At 45.0% G+C, this 27,589-nt stretch overlaps 1 protein-coding gene across 1 annotated transcript; it reads left to right on the forward strand.

Annotated features, from left to right (window-relative positions):
- The first annotated feature begins 1,292 nt into the window (after positions 1 to 1,292).
- LOC135505936 (tripartite motif-containing protein 54-like) lies at positions 1,293 to 27,355 on the forward strand. Its single transcript, XM_064925194.1, has 9 exons — positions 1,293 to 1,609; positions 2,552 to 2,727; positions 8,591 to 8,768; positions 17,004 to 17,099; positions 17,331 to 17,564; positions 23,325 to 23,347; positions 23,705 to 23,841; positions 24,032 to 24,070; positions 26,842 to 27,355. The coding sequence occupies exons 1-9, from the start codon at positions 1,439 to 1,441 to the stop codon at positions 26,868 to 26,870; spliced, it is 1,083 nt and encodes a 360-aa protein (XP_064781266.1). The 5' UTR covers positions 1,293 to 1,438; the 3' UTR covers positions 26,871 to 27,355.
- The last annotated feature ends 234 nt before the right edge of the window (positions 27,356 to 27,589 follow it).

A 27,589-nucleotide genomic window follows, 5' to 3' on the forward strand; every position in this document is an offset into this window, starting at 1 on the left:
CTCTATGGCTCAGCCTTAACTCAGCATTGACCTCAATTGTTAAGTAACCAGGAAGTTGGGGCCTCCTGAGTGGCGCAGTGGTCTAAGGCACTACATCTCAGTGCTTGAGGCATCACTACAGACCTGGATTCGACCCCAGCCGGCCATGACCGGGAGGCCCATGAGTTGGCGCACAATTGGCCCAGCATCGTCCGGGTTAGTGGAGGGTTTGGCTGGCCGGGATGTCCTTGTCCCATCATACTCTAGTGACTCCTTGTGGTAGGCCGGGTGCCTGCAAGCTAACAGCGGTCGCCAGGTGTACAGTGTTTCCTCCGACACATTGGTGCAGCTGGCTCCGGGTTAAGCAAGCAGTGTGTCAAAAAGCAGTGCGGCTTGGCAGGGTCCTGTTTCTGAGGACACATGGCTCTCGACCTTCGCCTCTCCCGAGTCCATACGGGGTTTGCGGAGATGGGACGAGACTGTAATTACCAATTGGGGAGAAAAAGTGGTTAAAAAAAGCAACCAGGAAGTGGAGGGATGAGGGTCATGGGCCACTGATCAGAAGGTGGGGGTCAGAGAAAGTATTTCCGGGTTGATTGGTTACTCAGCTGAGCCCTTTTCTTATGGGCTCCCATTCCAGCTTAGATCGTTTGAATATCCATCACTGATAATACTTTTTAATATAACGCACATTGAGCAGGTTGAAGTAGGACATTTTCAGATGAACATAATTCACATGGGCCTGCTATTCCCTAGGGTATCTATTGATAATAACGTACCGGTAGGACGCCTTATAGTTGTTGCCCATTGCTCAAGTAATGGTTTTGACTAATTTACTAGTAGCACAACATCATGTAGTGTGGAGTGGAGTCGTGTTTGTTGTGATGCCAATAGCAGTGAGTGACCGCCTCCGGACTGGCCTGCGTTAAGCAGGGATTAGATTGGTGTTGTGTTACTGACGTTATGTTACATTTTTAGTGCCTCGTCATCGGCACCAGCTATCCCTCTCATGCCCAGTGACTCAGGGGCCTCTAATACACCCCCACCCTACTGAATATTCCAGTGTGTGTGTGTGCCTGCACGGGCCTGCCTGTCTGTCTTCCAATCAGTTTACTGCAGACATAAAAATGGACAGAGGAATCTCTCTCCCTCCTCTCTTCTAACACACCCCTGGTTTGTGCTGTGGGTCTGGGGTTAGGAATCCCATGGTCCAGAGTGGCATGCAATTTGGTTAGTAACCTGACCCATAACAAACAAAGGCTAAATATATTTCCATGGCAGGGAGGGTCTTTACGCTGGAGGAGAGACAGGCAGAGAGATCGAGGGACAGAGTGATAGAGGGACAGAAAGATCGAGAAGAGAGGCACGGGAAGGTTCCCAGTTCTTTCTTCTTGAAGGCTTCATAGAGCGTTAGACCTTCAGAGAGCTTCACAGTGTCAGTTCCAGACCAGTGTTTGGGATGAACTTTGCACTGGGCTACAAACCTGGGCAACTCGGGGAGTCTAGCACCATGGATAACTTGGAGAAGCAGCTCATCTGCCCCATCTGCCTGGAGATGTTCACCAAGCCTGTGGTCATACTGCCCTGCCAGCACAACCTCTGCAGGAAGTGTGCCAATGACGTCTTCCAGGTAAGAGGGGGGGCGGACGTTTTTTTGCATCACTCTCCTGTCCTGAGGCCATGTGTGGTCAGTTAGTGGTCCAGCATTGATCTGTGATTTTGGAGCCATGATTCAAGTTTTTACAGGTGCTGAGCGGAGTACATGTTTTATGGTGTGGCAGGTAGCTAGCAGTTAAGATCATTGGGCCAGCCCTCCGACCATCCGCTCAAGAAACAAATTGGCCTGCATATATCCCCTGCATATATCTTTGGTCCTGTTGAAACCCTCAGGTCACTGTTTGAACTGGAGGAGCCATTCAGATGTGGGAGACTCCAACAGCTGCCTCAGTCCTTTAGGAGAGGTTGTAACATGGTCTGCCTTTCAGGCCCAGGCCATTAGTGGAGAGTATAAACAGTATTCCAATGGTCTACTTATCACAGATCATGACAGGATACATTAGATGTATTTATGGAAGTTGGTGTGAACCATTTAGCCTTCCTCAATATTCATAGCAGTCTATAGTGTCAAGCCTTCATCCCTTTATTTTGAGGTCTTTATCATAAAGTATTGACTGTGGAGGCTCAATATTTAGCGGTGGGTGGATGGATCAGTGGCTCTGTAGATAAACTTTAGTTTCTGTGTGAAAGGTCCCTCACACTGACTGACTTGAACATTTGTTTTGGGTCCATCCTGGTTAAAGTATCTAACAAGGTTAGTCTTCTTGATATCATGTCACCTTTAGGACCTTTAAGAGGTATGTTGTAACTCAGTGTTTAAGTCTGTACCCAGTCTTAAGCACTGCACAGTGCAGTATCATATTTTGGTTTCCTCTTGAGTAGACAACATGTTTGTGTCAAACAGCTGTTGTCCATATCCTCCCTTAACCCTTCAACACCCCCAGTGAGAGTGATGCTTTACCATTTGACTCCACTACCCCCTCTCCTCCTCATCCCTTCCCCCCTCCCCTCCCAGGCTGCAAACCCCCTGTGGCAGTCTCGGGGGTCCAAGTCCATGTCCACAAGGGGTCGTTTCCGCTGCCCATCATGTCGTCATGAGGCAGTGTTGGACCGCCATGGTGTGTATGGCCTACAGAGGAACCTGCTAGTAGAGAACATCATAGACATCTACAAACAAGAAGAGTCCAGCAGGTCAGTGGTGTGTGTCTGGGTCTGTGATGGGTACGTGACTGGCTTCTGTAAGCATCCACTAGAACCAGAATGCTCACCAAATGTCAACGTTATCCATACAGTTTTGCCATACAACACACACTTCTGCGGTGCTGACCTCTATTGACTTAAGGACATGGCATGTCAACAAAAGCCATGAGCACAAGAGGTGTAGTACTGCTACAACCCTATGTGAACTCAGCCATGAAATATTGCTTCCAGTTTCACCTCTCATGCAACAGGCCCTAGGCAGTCAGTGGTGCAAAGACCGAGGCATCTGATTTTACTCTAATGGTGGCACTAGCGCATCTGTGTGTGTTCATCAGCTGTGCAATGTTAACAAACCAGGAATATAGAAACATCAGTCTCTGGCGGTGTCCTCCATACTGTTGCTGTAACTAGCACACTTTATCCCTGCCGCGATGGAGCGGTAAACAGGAGAACCATCGTCTTGTGGCATTGACACAGATACAGACGTGTGTATCTGGGAGTTGGTTGTGAGTACCATAGATCAAATCAAATCACATTTTATTGGTCACATACATGTTTTTAGCAGATGTTATTGCGGGTGCAGTGAAACGCTTGTGCTTCTAGCTCCGACAGTGCAGTAATAGAGTTGAAGTCGGAAGTTTACATACACTTAGGTTGGAGTCATTAAAACTCGTTTTCAATCACTCCACAAAATTCTTGTTAACATTGCTATAGTTTTGGCAAGTCGGTTGCGACATCTACTTTGTGCATGACACAAGAGATTTTTCCAACAATTGTTTACAGACAGATTATTTCGCTTACAATCCACTGTATCACAATTCCATTGGGTCAGAAGTGCACATACACTAAGTTGACTGTGCCTTTAAACAGCTTGGAAAATTCCAGAAAATGATGTCCCGGCTTTACAAGCTTCTGATAGGCTAGTTGACGTCAATTGGAGGTATACCTGTGGAAGTATTTCAAGGCCTACCTTCAAACTCAGTGCCTCTTTGCTTAACATCATGGGAAAATCAAAAGAAATCAGCCAAGAACATCTGTAGACCTCCACAAGTCTGGTTCATCCTTGGGAGCAATTTCCAAACGACTGAAAGTACCACGTTCATCTGTACAAACAATAGTACGCAAGTATAAACACCATGGGACCACTCAGCCGTCATACCACTCAGGAAGGAGATGCGTTCTGTCTCCTAGAGACAGAACGTACTTTTGTGTGAAAAGTGCAAATCAATTCCAGAACAACAGCAAAGGACCTTGTGAAGATGCTGGAGGAAACAGATACAAAAGTATCTTTATCCACAGTAAAACAAGTAAAACATAACCTGAAAGGCCGCTCAGCAAGGCAGAAGCCACTGCTCCAAAACCGCCATAAAAATGCCAGACTACAGTTTCCAACTGCACATGAGGACAAAGATCGTACTTTTTGGAGAAATGTCCTCTGGTCTGATGAAACAAAAATAGAATTGTTGGCCATAATGACCATCGTTATGTTTGGAGGAAAAAGGGGGTGGCTTGCAAGCCGAAGAACACCATCCCAACCGTGAAGCATTGGGGTGGCAGCATCATGTTGTGGGGGTTCTTTGCTGCAGTAGGGACTTGTGCACTTCACAAAATAGATGGCATCACGATGTAGGAAAATTATATGGATATATTGAAGCAACATCTCAAGACATCAGTCAGGAAGTTACAGCTTGGCCGCAAATGGGTCTTCCAAATGGACAACGACCCCAAGCATACTTCCAAAGTTGTGTCAAAATGGCTTAAGGACAAAGTCAAGAAATTGGAGTGGCCATCACAAAGCCCTGATCTCAATCCTATAGAAAATTTGTGGGCAGAACTGAAAAAACGTGTGCGAGCAGGGAGGCCTACAAACCTGACTCTGTTACCCTAGCTCTGTCAGGAGGAATGGGCCAAAATTACCCAACTTATTGTGGGAAGCTTGTGGAAGGCTACCCGAAACATGTGACCCAAGTTAAACAATTTAAGGGCAATAAATCATTCTTTCTACTATTATTCTGACATTTCACATTCTTAAAAGAAACTTGGTGATCCTAACTGACCTAAGACAGGGAAATTTTACTAGGATTGAATGTCAGGAATTGTGAAAACTGAGTTTAAATGTGTTTGGCTAAGGTGTATGTAAACTTCCGACTTCAACTGTATCTAACAAGTAATATCTAACAATTACACAACATATACCCAATACACACAAATCTAGTAAAGTAATGTAATTAATAATTAAAAAATATATGGACGAGCAATGTCAGAGAGGCATATACAGTTGGGCAAAAAAGTATTTAGTCAGCCACCAATTGTGCAAGTTCTCCCACTTAAAAAGATGAGAGAGGCCTGTAATTTTCATCATAGGTACACTTCAACTATGACAGACAAAATGAGGAAAACAAATCCAGAAAATCACATTGTAGGATTTATAATGCATTTATTAGCAAATTATGGTGGAAAATAAGTATTTGGTCACCAACAAACAAGCAAGATTTCTGGCTCTCACAGACCTGTAACTTCCTCTTTAAGAGGCACCTCTGTCCTCCACTCATTACCTGTATTAATGGCACCTGTTTAAACTTGTTATCAGTATAAAAGACACCTGTCCACAACCTCAAACAGTCACACTCCAAACTCCACTATGGCCAAGACCAAAGAGCTGTCAAAGGACACCAGAAACAAAATTGTAGACCTGCACCAGGCTGGGAAGAGTGAATCTGCAATAGGTAAGCAGCTTGGTTTGAAGAAATCAACTGTGGGAGCAATTATTAGGAAATGGAAGACATACAAGACCACTGATAATCTCCCTCAATCTGGGGCTCCTTGCAAGATCTCACCCCGTGGGGTCAAAATGATCACAAGAACGGTGAGCAGAAATCCCAGAACCACACGGGGGGACCTAGTGAATGACCTGCAGAGAGCTGGGACCAAAGTAACAAAGCCTACCATCAGTAACACACTACGCCGCCAGGGACTCAAATCCTGCAGTGCCAGATGTGTCCCCCTGCTTAAGCCAGTACATCTCCAGGCCCGTCTGAAGTTTGCTAGAGAGCATTTGGATGATCCAGAAGAAGATTGGGAGAATATCATATGGTCAGATGAAACCAAAATAGAACTTTTTGGTAAAAACTCAACTCGTCGTGTTTGGAGGACAAATAATTCTGAGTTGCATCCAAAGAACACCATACCTACTGTGAAGCATGGGGGTGGAAACCATATGCTTTGGGGCTGTTTTTCTGCAAAGGGACCAGGACGACTGATCCGTGTAAAGGAAAGAATGAATGGGGCCATGTATCGTGAGATTTTGAGTGAAAACCTCCTTCCATCATCAAGGGCATTGAAGATGAAACGTGGCTGGGTCTTTCAGCACGACAATGATCCCAAACACACCGCCCGGGCAACGAAGGAGTGGCTTCGTAAGAAGCATTTCAAGGTCCTGAAGTGGCCTAGCCAGTCTCCAGATCTCAACCCCATAGAAAATCTTTGGAGGGAGTTGAAAGTCCGTGTTGCCCAGCAACATCCCCAAAACATCACTGCTCTAGAGGAGATCTGCATGGAGGAATGGGCCAACGTTTGACCTCTGTCATTGCCAACCAAGGGTATACAACAAAGTATTGAGATAAACTTTTGTTATTGACCAAATACTTATTTTCCACCATAATTTGCAAATAAATTCATAAAAAATCCTACAATGTGATTTTCTGGATTTTTTTTCTAATTTTGTCTGTCATAGTTGAAGTGTACCTATGATGAAAATTACAGGCCTCTCTCATCTTTTTAAGTGGGAGAACTTGCACAATTGGTGGCTGACTACATACTTTTTTGCCCCACTGTAATAAGATACAGTAGAAGACTATAGGATACAATATATACATATGAGATGGATAATGCAAGATATGTAGACATTATTAAAGGGACTAGTATTCAATTTATTGAAGTGGCCATTGATTTCAAGTCTATGTATATAGGCAGCAGCCTCTATGTGCTATTTATGGCTATTTAACAGTATGATGGCCTTGAGATAGAAGCTGTTTTTCAGTCTCTCTGTCCGAGATTTGATGCACCTGTACTGACCACACCTTCTGGATGATAGCTGAGTGAACAGGCAGTGGCCCAGTTGGTTGTTGTCCTTGATGAACTTTTTGGCCTTCCTGTGACATCGGGTGCTGTAGGTGTCCTGGAGATCAGGTAGTTTGCCCCTGGTGATGCGTTGGGCAGACCGCATCACCCTCTGGAAAGCCCTGGGGTTGCGGGTGGTGCAGTTGCCATACCAAGTGGTGATACAGCCCGACAGGATGCTCTCGATTGTGCATATGTAGAGGTTTATGAGGGTTTTAGGTGACAAGCCAAAATTCTTCAGCCTCCTGAAGTTAAAGAGGCGCTGTTGCGCCTTCTTCACCACACTGTCGTGTTAATGGACCATTTCAGTTTTTCAGGGATGTGTACACCAAGGAACTTGAAGCTTTCCACCTTCTCCACTGTGGTCCCGTCAATGTAGATAGAGGCGTGCTCCCTCTGCTGTTTCCTGAAGTCCACGATCATCTCCTTTGTTTTGTTAACGTTGAGTAGAGATTATTTTCCTGGCACCACACTCCCAGAGCCCTCACCTCCTCCTTGTAGGCTATCTCGTCATTGTTGGTAATCATTCCTACTACTGTTGTGTCATCTGCAAACTTGATGATTGAGTTGGAGGCGTGCTTGGCCACATAGTCATGGGTGAACAGGGAGTGCAGGAGGGGACTGGGCACGCACCCTTGTGGGGTCCCAGTGTTGAGGATCAGTGAAGTGGAGGTGTTGTTTCCTACCTTCACCACCTCGGGGTGGCCCATTAGGAAATTGAAGTGGGTCTAGAGTAACAGGTAAGGTAGAGGTGATATGATCCTTGACTAGTCTCTCCAAGCACTTCATGATGATAGAAGTGAGTGCTACGGGGCGATAGTCATTTAGTTCAGTTACCTTTTCTTTCTTGGGTACAGGAACAATGGTGGCCATCTTGAAGCATTTGGGGACAGCAGACTGGGATAGGGAGAGATTTAATATGTCCGTAAACACTCCAGCCAGCTGGTCTGCGCATGGTCTGAGGATGTGGCTAGAGATGCCGTCTGGGCCGGCAGCCTTGCGAGGGTTAACATGTTTAAATATCTTACTCACATTGGCCACGGAGAAGGAGAACCCACAGCCCTTGGTAACAGGCCGTGTCGGTGGCACTGGGTTATCCTAGTGAATATCTGATATTTTTCACTATATCATGTGGTGCACAGGTTAAATTGGGAATTTGGAGGTGGGGGAGCCGTATTTAGAGGGGTTAGGGTAAGAGTTAAGCCAGGGTTGAATGTAAGACCAGGGTTGAACGTAAGGCCAGGAACTTTTATCATTCCAATTTTATATAGAAGGCCACTGGGTGGCAGTCTTTTCCAGTGTTAATATCATTTAGAAACCTGTAGCAGTAATATCACAGCTTGTTCAGGCCTTGTCTTGACACAATAAAGATGAAAGATTATATTGTTACATCAAGGGAAGTGTTTTTGGTTCTCTAACACCGATTTGAGCTATATGAGCAATCTATCTAGTTTCCCTCAACATGATATTCCTTGATGCCTTTTAGCAAATGTGTAAATTGTTCTATATCTATGTGTAGGCTATTCCTCTAGAGAAAATATGAATGGTCAATAGTAGTACAATTCCCCCAATGCCTTCTGGGTTATCTGAAGCCTTGAGAGTTGCTCCCATTTCCTGTTCCATTGACAGAAGAGCCAAATAAAGTGTGTGTGCGTATGCACATTGGTGTGTGTCCGGATGTGTGCTTGTGTGTGTGTTTCTAAGAGGATGTCCCTTTACTTCTGTGTCCCTGCAGGCCCCTGAACCCCACCAAGGTGGAGCAGCAGCAGCTGATGTGTGAGGAGCATGACGAGGAGAAGATCAACATCTACTGCCTGAGCTGTGAGACGCCCACCTGCTCAATGTGTAAAGTGTTTGGCCAGCACAAGGACTGTGAGGTAGCCCCCCTGCAGAATGTCTACAAGAGACAAAAGGTAATGGAGTACCATGAGTCAAGACCAAGGGTCTGATTGTGATGTCACTCAATATCTCTATTGTCTGTCTTCCTTTCTGGTAGTCTGTCTGTCTGTTATATAGTCCTTTTACTGAAAAGTAATTATCCAATTTAACACCTTACGTATAGTCACTGTCTGTATTCATTATGTCCCCCAGAGAGAGATTTGAATGTTATTTAAAGTGTAGAGCCAGTGTGTGTATGTGATCTGCCTTATCTAAAGAGTGAGTGAGTGAGTGAGTGAGTGAGTGAGTGAATGAGTGAGTGAGTGAGTGAGTGAGTGAGTGAGTGTGTGTGTGTGTGTGTGCGTGTGTGTGTGCGTGTGTGTGTGTGTGGTTTGTCTTTGCGTGCTAAGTGTAGTGATAGCAGACAGATGTGTTGAGTTGTGGCTACCCTGCAGGGTTTCATCTCACCGCACACACAAAAACACACACACACACACGACCCTGTCAACCTGCTGGCACGACGACAACTAAGATTGTATATACAGTGCATTCGGAAAGTATTCAGACCCCTTGACTTTTTCCACATCTTCTTACGTTACAGTCTTATTCTAAAATTCATTAATAGTTTTTTCCCCTCATCGATCTACACACAATACCCCATAATGACAAAGAAAAAACAGGTTTCTAAACATTCTTGCAAAATTATTAAAAATAAAAAACTGAAATATCACATATACAAAAGTATTCAGACCATTTACTCAGTACTTTGTTGAAGCACCTGTGGCACCTCGAGTCTTCTTCTCCCATTCTTCTCTGCAGATCCTGTCAAGCTCTGTCAGGTTGGACGGGGTGCGTCTCGGCACAGCTATTTTCAGGTCTGTCCAGGGATGTTCGATCGGGTTCAAGTCCAGGCTCTGGCTGGGGCCCTAAAGGACATTCAGAGACTTGTCCTGAAGCCACTCCTGCGTTGTCTTGGCTGTTTGCTTAGGATTGTTGTCCTGTTGGAAGGTGAACCTTCACCCCAGTCTAAAGTCCTGAGTGCTCTGGATCAAGGATCTCTCTATACTTTGCTCCATTTATCTTTCAATTCTGACTAGACTCCCAGTCCCAGTCCCAGTCTCCCAGTCTATGCCACTGAAAAACATCCACATAGCATAATGCTGCTACCACCATGCTTCACTGTAGTGATGGTGCAAGGTTTCCTACAGACGTGACACTTGGCATTCAGGCCAAATAGTTCAATCTCGGTTTTATCAGACCAGAGAATCTTGTTTCTCAAGGTCTGCGAGTCATTTAGATGCCTTTTGGCAAACTCCAAGCGGGCTTTCATGTGCCTTTTACTGTGTAGTGGCTTCCGTCTGGACACTCTACCATAAAGACCTGATTAGTGGAGTGCTGCGTAGATGGTTGTCCTTTTTGAAGGTTCTTCCATCTCCACAGAGGGACTCTGGAGCTCTGTCAGAGTGACCATTGGGATCTCGGGGACCTCCCTGACCAAGGCCCGTCTCCCCCGATTGCTCAGTTTGGCCAGGCGGCCGGCTCTAGGAAGAGTCTTGGTGGTTCCAAACTTCTTCCATTTAAGAATGATGGAGGCCACTGTGTTCTTGGGGACCTTCAATACTGCAGACATTTTTTGGTACCCTTCCCCAGATCTGTGCCTCGACACAATCCTGTCTCGGAGCTCTACGGACAATTCCTTCGACCTCATGTCTAGGTTTTTGCTCTGACATGCACTGTCAACTGTGGGACCTTATATACACAGCTATGTGCCTTTCCAAATCATGTCCAATCAATTGAATTTACCACAGGTGGATTCCAATCAAGTTGTAAAAACATCTCAAAGTTAATCAATGGAAACAGGATGCATCTGAGCTCAATTTCGAGTCTCATAGCAAAGGGTCTGAATACTTATGTAGATAAGGTTTTTATGTTTTTTATTTTTAAAAACCTGTTTTCGCTTTGTCATTAGGGGATATTGTGTGTACATTGATGCAGATTTGTTTTATTTAATCCATTTTAGAATAAGGCTGTAACATAACAAAATGTAAAAAAGTCAAGGGATCTGAATACTTTCTGATTTGTTTTTTTTATTTTTTTATTTCACCTTTATTTAACCAGGTAGGCAAGTTGAGAACAAGTTCTCATTTACAATTGCGACCTGGCCAAGATAAATCAAAGCAGTTCAACACATACAACGACACAGAGTTTCACATGGAGTAAAAAAAACATACAGTCAATAATACAGTAGAAACAAGTCTATATACGATGTGAGCAAATGAGGTGAGATAAGGGAGGTAAAGGCAAAAAAAGGCCATGGTGGCAAAGTATATACAATATAGTAAGTAAAACACTGGAATGGTAGATTTGCAGTGGAAGAATGTGCAAAGGAGCAAAATAAATAAATAAATACAGTAGGGAAAGAGGTAGTTGTTTGGAGCGAAATTATAGGTGGGCTATGTACAGGTGCAGTAATATGTGAGCTGCTCTGACAGCTGGTGTTTAAAGCTAGTGAGGGAGATAAGTGTTTCCAGTTTCAGAGATTTTTGTAGTTCGTTCCAGTCATTGGCAGCAGAGAACTGGAAGAAGAGGCAGCCAAAGAAAGAATTGGTTTTGGGGGTGACCAGAGAGATATACCTGCTGGAGCGCGTGCTACAGGTGGGTGATGCTATGGTGACCAGCGAGCTGAGATAAGGGGGGACTTTACCTAACAGGGTCTTGTAGATGACATGGAGCCAGTGGGTTTGGCTACGAGTATTAAGCGAGGGCCAGCCAATGAGAGCTTACAGGTCGCAATGGTGGGTAGTATATGGGGCTTTGGTGACAAAACGGATGGCACGGTGATAGACTGCATCCAATTTGTTGAGTAGGGTATTGGAGGCTATTTTGTAAATGACATCGCCGAAGTCGAGGATTGGTAGGATGGTAAGTTTTACAAGGGTATGTTTGGCAGCATGAGTGAAGGATGCTTTGTTGCAAAATAGGAAGACAATTCTAGATTTATTTTTGGATTGGAGATGTTTGATGAGGATCTGGAAGGAGAGTTTACAGTCTAACCAGACACCTGGGTATTTGTAGTTGTCCACGTATTCTAAGTCAGAGCCATCCAGAGTAGTGATGTTGGACAGGCGGGCAGGTGCAGGCAGCGATTGGTTGAAGAGCATGCATTTAGTTTTACTTGTATTTAAAAGCAATTGGAGGCCACGGAAGGAGAGTTGTATGGCATTGAAGCTTGCCTGGAGGGTTGTTAACACAGTGGCCAAAGAAGGGACAGAAGTATACAGAATGGTGTCGTCTGCGTAGAGGTGGATCAGAGACTCACCAGCAGCAAGAGCGACCTCATTGATGTATACAGAGAAGAGAGTCGGCCCAATAATTGAACCCTGTGGCACCCCCATAGAGACTGCCAGAGGTCCGGACAGCAGACCCTCCGATTTGACACACTGAACTCTATCAGAGAAGTAGTTGGTGAACCAGGCGAGGCAATCATTTGAGAAACCAAGGCTGTCGAGTCTGCCGATGAGAATGTGGTGATTGACAGAGTCGAAAGCCTTGGCTAGATCAATGAATATGGCTGCACAGTAATGTTTCTTGTCGATGGCGGTTAAGATATAGTTTAGGACCTTGAGCGTGGCTGAGGTGCACCCATGACCAGCTCTGAAACCAGATTGCATAGCAGAGAGGTTATGGTGAGATTCGAAATGGTCGGTAATCGGTTTGTTGACTTGGCTTTCGAAGACCTTAGAAAGGCAGGGTAGGATAGATATAGGTCTGTAGCAGTTTGGGTCAAGAGTGTGTCCCCCTTTGAAGAAGGGGATGACCGCAGCTGCTTTCCAATCTTTGGGAATCTCAGATGACACGAAAGAGAGATTGAACAGGCTAGTAATAGGGGTGGCAACAATTTCGGCAGATAATTTTAGAAAGAAAGGGTCCAGATTGTCTAGCCCGGCTGATTTGAAGGGGTCTAGATTTTGCAGCTCTTTCAGAACATCAGCTGACTGGATTTGGGAGAAGGAGAAATGGGGAAGGCTTGGGCGAGTTGCTGTGGGGGGTGCAGTGCTGTTGACCGGGGTAGGGGTATCCAGGTGGAAAACATGGCCAGCCGCAGAAAAATGCTTATTGAAATTCTCAATTATAGTGGATTTAACAGTGGTGACAGTGTTTCCTATCTTCAGTGCAGTGGGCAGCTGGGAGGAGGTGTTCTTATTCTCGATGGGCTTTACTGTTATGTACTTGAGTGAAGACCCAAAAGCGGTTTTAACAGAAAACAGAGTTCTTTAATGAAAAACAGGAATGGCATAAATCCTCTTCCAACGTTGTCAACGGAACAAAAAGAACGTTAGTATAGTGCAGGGTGCACCTGCCAGGCAGACTCCGACAGGATAGGACAAGGTGGAAGCAAACGAGACGACAGCTTGCTTCTGGCATCAAAAACACAAACAAGAATCAGACACTGAAAGTAGCAGGAACAGAGAGAGAAATAGAGACCTAATCAGAGGGGGAAGAGAGAACAGGTGGGAAAGAGTGAATGAGCTAGTTAGGGGAGATGTAGAACAGCTGAAGAATGAGAGACAGAGAAGGTAACCTAAAAAGACCAGCAGAGAGAGACAGAGTGAAGAGAAAGGACAGGAACAGACATAACAAGACATGACATTTACATTGTCCCAGAACCTTTTTGAGTTAGTGTTGCAGAAAGCAAATTTCTGCTTGAAAAAGCTAGCCTTGGCTTTTCTAACTGCCTGTGTATAATGGTTTCTAACTTCCCTGAAAAGCTGCATATCACGGGGGCTGTTCGGTGCTAATGCAGAACGCCATAGGATGTTTTTGTGTTGGTTAAGGGCAGTCAGGTCTGGGGAGAACCAAGGGCTATATCTGTTCCTGGTTCTAAATTTCTTGAATGGGGCATGCTTATTTAAGATGGTTAGGAAGGCATTTAAAAAAATAACCAGGCATCCTCTACTGACGGGATGAGATCAATATCCTTCCAGGATACCCCGGCCAGGTCGATTAGAAAGGCCTGCTCGCTGAAGTGTTTCAGGGAGCGTTTGACAGTGATGAGTGGAGGTTGTTTGACCTCTCACCCATTAGGATGCAGGCAATGAGGCAGTGATCGCTGAGATCTTGATTGAAGACAGCAGAGGTGTATTTAGAGGGCAAGTTGGTTAGGATGATATCTATGAGGATGCCCGTTTTTACGGCTTTGGGAGGTACCTGGTAGGTTAATTGAAAATTTGCGTGAGATTGAGGGTATCAAGCTTAGATTGTAGGATGGCTGGGGTATTAAGCATGTTCCAGTTTAGGTCGCCTAGCAGAACGAGCTCTGAAGATAGATGGGGGGCAATCAGTTCACATATGGTGTCCAGAGCACAGCTGGGGGCAGAGGGTGGTCTATAGCAGGTGGCAACGGTGAGAGAGTTGTTTTTAGAGAGGTGGATTTTTAAAAGTAGAAGTTCAAATTGTTTGGGTACAGACCTGGATAGTAGGACAAAACTATGCAGGCTACCTTTGCAGTAGATTGCAACACCACCCCCTTTGGCAGTTCTATCTTGTCTGAAAATGTTGTAGTTTGGGATGAAAATTTCAGAATTTTTGGTGGTCTTCCTAAGCCAGGATTCAGACACAGCTAGAACATCCGGGTTGGCAGAGTGTGCTAAAGCAGTGAATAAAACAAACTTAGGGAGGAGGCTTCTAATGTTAACATGCATGAAACCAAGGCTATTGTGGTTACAGAAGTCATCAAAAGAGAGCGCCTGGGGAATAGGAGTGGAGCTAGGCACTGCAGGGCCTGGATTCACTTCTACATCACCAGAGGAAAAGAGGAGGAGTAGGATAAGGGTACGGCTAAAAGCAATGAGAATTGGTCGTCTAGAAGGTCTGGAACAGAGAGTAAAAGGAGGTTTCTGGGGGCGATAAAATAGCTTCAAGTTTCAATGTACAGACAAAGGTATGGTAGGATGTGAATACAGTGGAGGTAAACCTAGGTATTGAGTGATGATGAGAGAGATATTGTCTCTAGGAACATCATTGAAGCCAGGAGATGTCATCGCATGTGTGGGTGGTGGAACTAATAGGTTGGATAAGGTATAGTGAGCAGGACTAGAGGCTCTACAGTGAAATAAGCCAATAAACACTAACCAGAACAGTAATGGACAAGGCATATTGACATTAAGGAGAGGCATGCTTAGTCGAGTGATCATAAGGGTCCAGTGAGGTTGGTTGGGGTCACGGCGATTCAGACAGCTAGCCGGGCCATCGGTAGCAAGCTAGCATAGGATGGAGGTCTGTTTTTAGTCACCTCGTGTGTTTCCGTCGGTAGGATTAGTGGGGTTCTGTGTGGTAGAGGGGATCAATCCAATTCGCAAAAAAAAAAAATGATATAGTTGTAGAGGCCCAAGAAGAAGAAAAAATTGTCCGATAGGTCTATTCAGATAGCAGCCGGTAAGACAGCTAACGATTAGCGGACCGCAGATGGGCGTTCAGGGAATGTCGTGACGGAGGAGCCAGCTGAATAACTCCCTCAGGCAGATAACATCAGTAGTCCAGTTGTGAAGGCCCGGTGGGGCTCCGCGTTGGCAGTAAAACGGGTCCGGATAGGTGATTGTAGCCCAGGAGTGACTGATGGAACTTCAGCTGGCTAGCTCTGGAATAATTGATGTTTGCTCCGGAATCGATGTCAGCCGATAGTCACACGGATAGCAGCTAGCTAGCTGCGAGATCCAGGTATAAATGTTATGGACAGTTCTCCTATCTGCTGATAGTGTTGGTGCCAGTCTAAAGGTGTCTGTTCTGAGGACACACTGGTTATTATTCTGTGAGACTGTGTGAATGCACTGTATATGGAACTGAAAAAGAACCAAAAACATACTGTATATGAATGCTACTGTATATGAATGCAACATGCAAAGTGTTGGTCACATGTTTCATAAGCTGAAATAAAAGATTGACAAAATGTTCTGCACACACAAAAAGCTTATTTCTCTCACATTCTGTGCACAAATTTGTTGACATCCCTGTTACTGAGCATTTCTCCTTTGCCAAGATAATCCATCCACCTGACAGGTGTGGCAAGTCAAGAAGCCGATTAAACAGCATGAGCATTACACAGGTGAACCTTGTACTGGGGACAGTAAAAGTCCACTCCAAAATGTGTAGTTATATCACACAACGCAATGCCACAGATGTCTCAAGTTTTGAAGAAGCATACAATTGGCATGCTGACGGCGGAAATGTTCACCAGAGCTGTTTCCAGAGAATTTAATGTTAATTCATCTACCATAAGCTGCCTCCAACGTTATTTAAGAGAATTTGGCAGTACGTGCAAACAGCCTCACAACCAGACCACGTCTAACCATGCCAGCCCAGGAGCTCCACATCCGGCTTCTTCACCTGCAGGATTGTCTGAGACCAGCCATCCGTACAGTTGATGAAACTGAGGAGTATTTCTGTCTGTAATAAAGCCCTTTTGTGGGGGAAAACTAATTCAGATTGGCCTGGATCCCAAGTGGTTGGGCCTATGCCCTCCCAGGCCTACCCATGGATGCGCCCCTGCCCAGTCATGTGAAATCCATAGATTAAGACCTAATGAATTTATTTAAATTGACTGATTTTCTCATATGAACTGCAACTCGGTAAAACTGTTGAAAATGTTGCATGTTGCATTTATATTTTTGTTCAGTATTGTTATTCAAAGGGTTCTCCTATGGGGACAGCCAAATAACCCTTTTAGGTTCTAGATAGCACCTTTTCTTTCTAAGACTGTAACTTTCTCCTACAGGATCCAAGTGAACGGTGACTAATATCAAAGTGAAGGTCACTTGTTAAGGATGGATAATGTGCCTGGCTGTTGAGTAATACTGAAGGGGAAGCCACCCACACAAACATGATACATACACGTTAAATATTTGCTGTATCTACTTTCATAAGCTAAAACAAGTATGTTTGAATGGACTATAACATCAGGTGGCTTTGGTGACAAATGTGCCTTGCATTCATTGCTCACTCGCTCACTATGAATCATTCATTACATATACAGAAGAGGAAGGTTAACGAGCAACTTCAGCTTCAGCTAATGTTTTATGCATTGTTAAAAAAACAACACTTTCGATATTTAAATCTTCAATCTATCATCACAATTGTGTGAACTACTACCTAAAGTGTCTTGCTGAGGGATGGAACAAAAGCCTTCATATCCTATAGCCCTCTAGGATTAGGGGTTGGTGACCACTGGTGAAGTGAGTACAGATTTCATGTTATGTTATGTTGATTGGCTGCAGACGGAGCTGAGTGACGGCATCGCCATCTTGGTGGCTGGGAACGACCGTATCCAGGCCCTCCTCTCTCAGATGGAGGAGACCTGCAGGTCCATCCAGGTTAGAATGTTACCCACTACAACCACTCAGACCTCTCACTTCACAGTCACAAAGCTCACTGTGGAGTCACCACACACATCACTGTGAACAACCTGTTGTATTGTAATAACTAGCATCAATAAGTATTAATACATTATTTATAAACTATTAATAAATATATATATATTGAAAAAATGTATAAGGGCTTATTCAAGTTCTTATTAGGTGTTACCAATGGGTGTCTGTGTGCAGGAGAATGGCCATTGTCAGAAGCAGAGTCTGTGTGATAAGTTTGACGGGCTGTATGCCATCCTGGAGGAGAGGAAGAAGGAGTTGGTGGGTATGATCAGCCGCCAGCAGGATGACAAGCTGGACTACATCCGCTCCCTCATGCGTCGCCACGGAGACCACCTGGAGGGAGCCGTCAAGCTGGTGGAGACAGCCATCCAGTCCATGGAGGAACCACAGATGGCCGTGTTCCTACAGGTAAGCACTATGGATGGAACACTAGCACTGAACCTAGGTACACTGTCTGGCCTCAGTAACTGGACCTAGGGTATGTACCAGTATGTCATGTAATGGAATTGAATAATGGTCAGATGTAACTTTAGATGTAAATTCTTGAGCAGAAAAGTTGCCTGTTTCAGCCCTTGTAAACTGGACGAGGATCAGTGTTCCTGCAGGTAGCTAATGTTTCACTGTCTTAGGATCAGTAGCCCTACAGGTAGCCTATGAGTCAGGGGACCCTCAACAAAGTACTGTAATAGGATCAGTTGTGTGATCAATGTCTATGGGAACTCTGGTCCTGTGGTTCTCTGATCGCACACTGTAAAGAGGAATTTCCAGGTGAAAGGGAGAGCAGTCATTGGTAAAGTAAATCCAAAATATATGTGGTTTAATACAAGTTGCAACAGGGAGATACCTCCAGCACGAAAGCAGAGCAGATGTCTCACGAGCCTCTCTAAACGGGCCCTCATATCGTCATCATATGTTCTGGAAACACATAACTAAAGACATAACACAAAGCAGTGAATCACACAGTCTCACAGAATAATAACCAGTGTGTCCTCGGAACAGACACCTTTAGACTGGCAACAACACTATCAGCAGATAGGAGAACTGTCCATAACATTCTGGTCTAGCATACAAGTCTAGTGACCATCAACCTTGCACAGATTAGAATCATGTTACAGAAAGGAAAAGGAAAATATGTTAGCTGTGTTCGAATACACATACTAACCGCACTAACCATACTATTTGTGATGTAAATTCATTATGTAGTATGCTTATTGGTCATAGTATAGATAGAGTTAGTATGCTAAAAGCTACTGGATGTCGTAATAAATTCACCAAAGTACGAAGTACAGTACCAGTCAAAAGTTTAGACACACCTACTCATTCCAGGTTTTTTCTTTATTTTTAATATTATCTAGAATAATGTAGAATAATAGTGAAGTCATCAAAACTATGAAATAACACATATGGAATCATGTGGTAACCAAAAAATGTTAAATAAATGAAAATATATTCTTCAAAGTCGCCAAATCAAAATACAATGGGGCAAAAAAGTATTTAGTCAGCCACCAATTTGTTCTCCCACTTAAAAAGATGAGAGAGGCCTGTAATTGTCATCATAGGTACACTTCAACTATGATAGGCAAAATGAGAAAAAAATCCAGAAAATCACATTGTAGGATTTTTAATGAATTTATTTGCAAATTATGTTGGAAAATAAGTATTTGGTCAATAACAAGAGTTTATCTCAATACTTTGTTATATACCCTTTGTTGGCAATGACAGAGGTCAAACGTTTTCTGTAAGTCTTCACAACGTTTTCACACACTGTTGCTGGTATTTTGGCCCATTGCTCCATGTAGATCTCCTCCAGAGCAGTGATGTTTTGGGGCTGTTGCTGGGCAACACGGACTTTCAACTCCCTCCAAAGATTTTCTATGGGGTTGAGATCTGGAGACTGGCCACTCCAGGACCTTGAAATGCTTCTTACGAAGCCACTTCTTCATTGCCCGGGCGGTGTGTTTGGGATCATTGTCATGCTGAAAGACCCAGCCACGTTTCTTCTTCAATGCCTTTGCTGATGGAAGGAGGTTTTCACTCAAAATCTCACGATACATGGCCCCATTCATTATTTCTTTTATACGGATCAGTCGTCCTGGTCCCTTTGGAGAAAAAAAGCCCCAAAGCATGATGTTTCCACCCCCATGCTTCACAGTAGGTATGTTGTTCTTTGGATGCAACTCAGAATTCTTTGTCCTCCAAACACGACGAGTTGAGTTTTTAACAAAAAGTTCTATTTTGATTTTATCTAACCATATGACATTCTCCCAATCTTCTTCTGGATCATCCAAATGCTCTCTATCAAACTTCAGACAGGCCTGGCCATGTACTGGCTTAAGCAGGGGGACACGTCTGGCACTGCAGGATTTGAGTCCCTGGCGGCGTAGTGTGTTACTGATGGTAGGCTTTGTTACTTTGGTCCCAGTGTCACCAAGCGGCGTAGTGACAGGCAGCGGCAGCAGGAGCAGCGAAATCCAGATTTCTGGACATGGGAGGAAATCTTGGACGGTAAAGGACCCTGGGCACAGTCAGGAGAATATCGCCGCCCCAAAGAAGAGCTGGAGGCGGAGAAGGCGGAGAGGCGCTGGTATGAGGAGGCAGCACGGCGACGCGGATGGAAGCCCGAGAGTCAGCCCCAAAAATGTATTGGGATGAGGCACACAGGGAGTATGGCGAAGCCAGGTAGGAGACCTGCGCCAACTTCCTGTGCTTACCGGGGGGCTAGAGAGACCAGGCAGGCACTGTGTTATGCTGTGGAGCGCACGGTGTCTCCAGTGCGGGTGCATAGCCCGGTGCGGTACATACCAGCTCCTTGTATCGGCAGGGCTAGAGTGGGCATCGAGCCAAGTGTCATGAAGCCGGCTCTACGCATCTGGTCTCCAATGTGTCTCCTTGGGCCGGCTTACATGGCACCAGCCTTGCGCACGATGTCCACGGTTCTCCTGCATAGCCCAGTGCGGGCTATTCCACCTCGCCGCACTGGCAGGGCGACCGAGAGCATTCAAGAGCTCAAGAGCTCCAGTGCGCCTGCACGGTCCGGTCTATCCAGTACCACCTCCACGCACCACCAGGCTTCCTGTGCGTGTCCTCGGCCCAGTACCACCAGTGCCAGCACCACGCATCAGGCCTACAGTGCGCCTCGCCTCTCCAGCGCTGCCGGAGTCTCCCGCCTGTCTAACGCTGCCAGAGCCTTCCTCCCCTCCAGCGCTGTCAGAGTCTCCCACCTGTTCAGCGCTGCCGGAGTCTCCCGCCTGTTCAGCGCTGCCGGAGTCTCCCGCCTGTCCAGCGCTGCCAGAGCTGCCGGTCTGCAAGGAGCCGCCAAAGCTGCCAGTCTGCAAGGAGCCGCCAGAGCCGCCAGTCTGCAAGGAGCCGCCAGAGCCGCCAGTCTGCAAGGAGCCGCCAGAGCCGCCAGTCAGCATGGAGCAGCCAGAGCCGCCAGTCAGCATGGAGCAGCCAGAGCTGCCAGTCAGCATGGAGCAGCCAGAGCCGCCAGTCAGCATGGAGCAGCCAGAGCCGCCAGTCAGCATGGAGCAGCCAGAGCCGCCAGTCAGCATGGAGCAGCCAGAGCCGCCAGTCAGCATGGAGCAGCCAGAGCCGCCAGTCAGCATGGAGCAGCCAGAGCCGCCAGTCAGCATGGAGCAGCCAGAGCTGCCAGTCAGCATGGAGCAGCCAGAGCCGCCATTCAGCATGGAGCAGCCAGAGCCGCCAGTCAGCATGGAGCAGCCAGAGCCGCCAGTCAGCATGGAGCAGCCAGAGACGCCAGTCAGAATGGAGCAGCCAGAGCCGCCAGTCAGCATGGAGCAGCCAGAGCCGCCAGTCAGCATGGAGCAGCCAGAGCCGCCAGTCAGCATGGAGCAGCCAGACCCGCCAGTCAACATGGAACAGCCAGAGCCACCAGTCAGCATGGAGAATCCAGAGCCGCCAGTCAGCCAGGATCCGCCAGATCCGCCAGTCTGCCAGGATCCGCCAGAGCCGCCAGTCAGCCAGGGTCTTCCAGATCCGCCAGTCAGCCAGGATCTGCCATTCAGCCAGGATCTGCCATTCAGCCAGGATCCGCCAGTCAGCCAGGATCTGCCAGAACCACCAGTCGCCAGGAGAACTTGCACAATTGATGGCTGACTAAATACTTTTTCCCCACTGTATATATTATATTTGAGATTCTTCAAAATAGCCATTCTTTGCCTTGATGACAGCTTTGCATACTCTTGGCATTCTCTCAACTAGCTTCACCTGGAATACTTTTCCAAACATTCTTGAAGGAGTTGATGAGCACTTGTTGGCTGCTTTTCCCTCACTCTGCGGTCCAATTCATCCCAAACCATCTCAATTGGGTTGAGCTCGGGTGATTGTGGAGGCCAGGTCATCTGATGCAGCACTCCATCACTCTCCTTCTTAATCAAATAGCCTGTACACAGCCTGGAGGTGTGTTGGGTCATTGTTCTGTTGAAAAACAAATGATAGTCCCAATAAGCGCAAACCAGATGGGATGCAGAATGCTGTGGTAGCCATGCTGGTTAAACGTGCCTTGAATTCTAAATAAATCACAGACAGTGTCACCAGCAAAGCACTCCCACACCATCACACCTCGTCCTCCGTGCTTCACAGTGGGAACCACACATGCGGAGATCATCCGTTCACCTACTCTGCGTCTCACAAAGACACGGCGGTTGGAACCAAAAATCTCAAATTTGGACTCATCAGACCAAAGGATAGATTTCCACCGATCTAATGTCCATTGCTCGTGTTTCTTGGCCCAAGCAAGACTCTTCTTCTTATTGGTGTCCTTTAGTAGTAGTTTTTTTTGCAGCAATTCTGCACAGTTGATGTTGAGACGTGTCTGTTACTTGAACTATTTAACACTTTTTTGGTTACTACATGATTCCATATGTGTTATTTCCTAGTTTTGATGTCTTCACTATAATTCTACAATGTGGAAAACAGTTTCTAAAAAAAGAAAGAAAAACCTTGGAACGAGTAGGTGTGTCCAAACTTTTGACTGGTACTGTATACACGCAGTGGACACCATTTCCGTGCTCTTAGGGGCCCATAATGCAATTCTTCAGAAAATGGGCGTCGCCTCACAACGTTTTCAGAATTGAAAAAATGCCGGAAAAAATGCAGGCGAAGTCTGACGAGAGTGCATTCAAATTCATTGTTTTAACTAATTATGACAAATGTAAATAAAATGTTGAGCAATGTAAAACAGTCATGACTTTTCAAATAAGTTACGTTACACGTTATGTTGGCTGACAGTTAGTTAGCTACGCTATCCTTACGAACAGCTTAGCGTTACACAGCAGTATTTACCGGTGTGTTAGCTAGTTATCTAACGTTAGTTGGTTACTAATAATACATCGAACTTGCCAAGCAGAATATTAACTATATGCTATCTAACTACCCAACTTCTTTTGACTTGGTTGTTCACATCATTTTAGCTGTATAGTTGTTGCGTTCTCAATGGACATGGTTAATTCTGGCTATCTACTCCGATTTCAGAACACTCCTGTCTGAGTGAATAATTTATGAATTTACTTGCCCTAGCAGAGTTGGTTTGGCGGTTTTATGTTATCCAGACCGTTCATGACTGTAACTGTACTGCTGGCAACAAATTAATAACGTTGTTTTTTTTGCTGTCGTTTACTGACACCTGCCTCATTCTTTGACCTCTGGCCTCCTGGCCATCAATACTGTCCTTGGAACAGAGCCAGGTTGGATGACGTGCTCCTGCTGCAGACAGATGGTAGTTAAAACCCCAGCTAGAGGAGAGATAGATGGTACCATTCATGTCCCCATCCATCCAGCAGTCCTCTCCACTCAGGCCCCTGCTCTACTCCTCTCCTCCACTCAGGCCCCTTGGTCTACTCCTCTCCACTCAGGTCCCTGGCTCTACTCCTCTCCTCCACTCAGGTCCCTGGCTCTATAAAGAGCTACAGATTGAGTAAAGCTCGTAACTGAAGTGTCTCTTTATTCACCTCCCTCAATGTTCATGCTTGCAAGTCGTTGGTTTAGTCAACCAGTTTACAGGTAGCGCTAGCAGCGAGTGTTAGGATGGTGGCATGAGCATGTTTTAAACTCATTCTGGTTTAGATATAGCACTAATTGACCTCTGAAATGAAGTGCTGGAAATTAAACTAAATGTAATAGCCTACCCATCGTTTCTTTTCTCCACAGAGCATCAAGGATATATTTAAACAGTAAGTCAAATTCTTGTTTTTGTCTGTTTAGTGTTCCATTCTGCTTCATATGGGGTGTTTAGCTGGAAAGTCACAAATTGCATTACATTCACTAACACAAACACACCAATTGCATTGACTGTAAAGCTAAAGTAACTGCATAGAAGATGCGTGTGATTTGAAGTTATGTCTGATTGCTGGCTGCTGATAGCTAATACATTATAATGGAGCTCTCCACCTGTAGAGTTATCGAGCAGACCCAACCAGCCTGCGTCACTACCAGCCACAGGGGTACAGAGAACGTTGCTACCCATCGCTGTCTGTCACCTCCTATTTGTTTGTCTCTGAACTGTGACCTCACCACTGTGTCCTTTTAAGGATCAGCACCACTGCCAAGGTGTCCAGTATGGAATGTCCAGAGCCGGGCTACGAGAGCATGGCCCATTTTGTCATCAACACAGCAAATGTGGCAGACATGCTGAGGACCATTGACTTCAACACAGTTAGGGCCTCAGGTAGTACAATATGACCATATATGGAGAGTTTAGTCATTAATGTTTCTCTATACATGACTCTAGCCTCAGGGCACTGATGCACGTTCAGCTCTGAACATTAACCCCAAAACTATTTTCAATTGCACTTTCAAGGCTATTTCCCTTGTTTTTGCTGGTCTGTCTTAATGTGGTGCTCTCTGTGTGGTTGCAGGCTTCCAGGAAAAGGACGGGGAGGATGGTTATGATCTGGGTGAGGAATTAGCTTCGCTGGCAACAAGGGATGTAGACTATGGGCGATACTAGTTGAAAAGGGTCAAAGAAAGAAAAACCATGCTATGCTGCTCCCATGCTTTATTCCCTTACACACATTTACAACCTTTCGGCTTCAAACACAAAGGCTGTTAAATATAGTTATATTGTATATTGTTCCTTCGGACATCAGTCTTAAACATATCTGTAAAGGCTGAAATCAAGTGTTTAATATCTAGAATATGGATGATCACTTGTCTTGTTTACCCCACAGCCAACTCATTTCAAATGGAGAGACCAGGCATTCTTTCTCCTCTCAGTGATAAAGTAATTCCATATTTCCCTTGCTACCTCCAAAAGTGTAACGGTCCTAGGGCCAGGGGACCCTTCGGCCTCACAGCGTCACTGTAACATGCCAGAGATTAATTAACTAGAAGTACACATTTTATGAATGGCCACAGACAGATACTCTAGGGAGAGATGGATCAGTGGTTGTTGACTGGCCTGTTATTTATACATGATTAAAGTTTCAAATAGAAACTCTCAAGTGAGGAGTCTGATGTATTGATTGGGCTTTACCTTGGTGTACTGACAATAAAAATGCTTGTAATTTTGGCTTAATATACAGTACCAGTCAAAGGGTTTTTCTTAAAATGTTACTATTTTCTACATTGTAGAATAATAGTGAAGACATCAAAACTATGAAATAACACATATGGAATCATGCAGTAACCAAAGAAGTGTTAAACAAATCAAAATATATTTTATTATTGCGATACTTCAAAGTAGCCACCCTTTTCCTTGATGACAGCATTGCATACGCTTGGCATTCTCTCAACCAGCTTCACCTGGGATGCTTTTCCAAACAGTCTTGAAGGAGTTCCCACATATGCTGAGCACTTGTTCACTGCTTTTCCTTCACTCAGCGGTCCAACTCATCCCAAACCATCACAATTGGGTTGAGGTCGGGTGACTGTGGAGGCCAGGTCTTCTGATGCAGCACTCCATCACTTTCCTTCTTGGTCAAATAGCCCTTGCACAGCCTGCAGGTGTGTTGGGTCATTGTCCTGTTGAAAAACAAATGATAGTCCCACTAAGCGCAAACCAGATAGGATTGCGTATCACTGCAGAATGCTGTGGTAGCCATGCTGGGTAAGTGTGCCTTGAATTCTAAATAAATCACTGACAGTGTCACCAGCAAAGCACCATGACATCACCTCCTCCATGCTTCACGGTGGGAACCACACATGCGGAGATCATCCGTTCACCTACTCTGCGTCTCACAAAGACACAGCGGTTGGAACCAAAAATCTCAAATTTGGACTTATCAGACGAAAGGACAGATTTCCACCGATCCAATGTCCATTGCTCGTGTCCAAGCAAGTCTCTTCTTAATTTTGGTGTCCATTAGTAGTAGTTTCTTTAATAGCAATTTGACCAGTTGAACAGTTGATGTTGAGATGTGAGATGTGTCTGTTACTTGAACTCTGTGAAGCATTTATTTGGGCTGCAATTTCTGAGGCTGGTAACTCTAATGAACTTACCCTTGGCTCAAATGCATTAAGGAAATAAATTCCACTATTTAACTTTTAACAAGGGACACCTGTTAATTGAAATGCATTCCAGGTGACGACCTGATGAAGCTAGTTGAGAGAATGCCAAGAGTGTGCAAAGCTGTCATCAAGGCAAAGGGTGGCTACTTTGAAGAATCTCAAATATAAAATATATTTCGATTTGTTGAACACTTTGTTGGTTACTACATTATTCAATATGTGTTATTTAATAGTTTTGATGTCTTCACTATTATTCTACAATGTAGAAAATAGTGAAAATTAAGAAAAACCCTGGAATGAGTAGGTGTGTCCACACTTCTGACTGGTACTGTAGATCATGACCCTTACACTGGGCATTCAGCTCTGTTAAAAAGCTCTGCCTCCTAGTGCCTTGGGTTGGGACCTCAGCTTGACAGGTAGTGAAGAATAGACCTTTCCTGTGTCTCACACACCGATCTGAGCCATGTTTCTGTAACCTGTGTCATTACTTATAATAGTTATAAATAACTATTGCCCCTGCTTGTGATGGGGTTGTTGTGGATATATGGCCCTGAGCCTGGGTGCTCACATGAGCTAACGTTGCCCCCGGGGCTGTCAACCTCTGATTGTGGGAACGGGTGGAGAGGGAGGGGACAAACATGAGAGGCGAGACAGAGCTGGGATTAATTGATGGTGTGTGTGTGTGTGCGCGCTCACCACAGCAAGAGTTCCCTGACTATGAATGGAGATTGATCCGAGTCGGCCACTAGTGATCTGAGGTTGACACAGTTTTCTGGCAACAATCTGTTCCAGCAATAATTCTTCACACTATTTGAGGGATGATACAGAACAGAATGTCCATGATATGTACAGTACTGGAAGGGGTTAACTGAGTGGGGTTTTCATATCTCTGACTCATAGAATCTAAGGGGAAACTATAGTAGACATTGCTTAAAACTATGGAGCAAATTTAACATTTCCGAAGGACATTAACACAATTACACAGAATCTCTAACAGCCGGAAGCAGAGAATCTCCCTCCACTATGTAATGAGGAGAGTCATAGTATATTCATGTGAAGAGACAAAACACAGTGTCCTCTCCTCTCCCACTTGGTGCCCCCGTTTAATGTTTGACTTCAAAAATAGACCCAGTCCAACAGGAAATGAAGACAGTGGTGATGGTATGAGATTGTCATGCTCAACTCACATTAATCAATCTCCTCTTTTGTTTTAATCAAGGTTTTTCCAGTCAAGAAAGGACTACTTAGAGGGTTTATGGTAATCCCTGCGCACATCCATCCAGAGTATTGATGTTTGCCTTTACCATTCGGCTGTCAACTGGTTTTGCTGTCCACAGTATTTACATTGAGTGAATTACAGATCTACAATAGAGAATAAAGCTCAAACATCACACAGTTGAAGGCCTCCCTCGCCACCCACATCAGATATATGTACAAAAGCCCATGTATTGTGTGTACATTTGATAAGCTAAGTATAATCCACTGAAATGTATCCCACTGTTGGTTTGAATTGTGCATGTTGTGAAGTAGGAAGAATATTGTTGTTTTTCCTCACCTAACACTCCTTCTAGTGCTTGTGATTATCCTGCTACTTCCTCTTCAACAGACTTTACTTTGACAAGAGTTCCACAAGTGCCTTGAAGAAAAAAGTATGACTAATATTATAGAGACCGAAGCAACTGTAAGCTGCACTTCTAAAAGGTTATGAGGAGAACTGAATGCTCCGATGGTATAGTATATGCACTTTTTAGTCTCAGTTTACATCATTTTATAGAAATAAACATACATTTCATTGTGATATCTTCCCTCTCCTTTTCTGAGGAAATGTTTGCACTTCCAACCCTGACCCAGAGCTACGGCTGCTACTTTGATTCCAGAGGGATCAGTAATTGAATGTATCTTTATGGTGTTAGCACAACGAGGAACAAGGCAGCAGAATTCCACCATACTGACAGTCTGACAGAGCT

This window comes from Oncorhynchus masou, chromosome 19, assembly GCF_036934945.1.
Source record: "Oncorhynchus masou masou isolate Uvic2021 chromosome 19, UVic_Omas_1.1, whole genome shotgun sequence".
Lineage (NCBI taxonomy): Eukaryota > Metazoa > Chordata > Actinopteri > Salmoniformes > Salmonidae > Oncorhynchus > Oncorhynchus masou.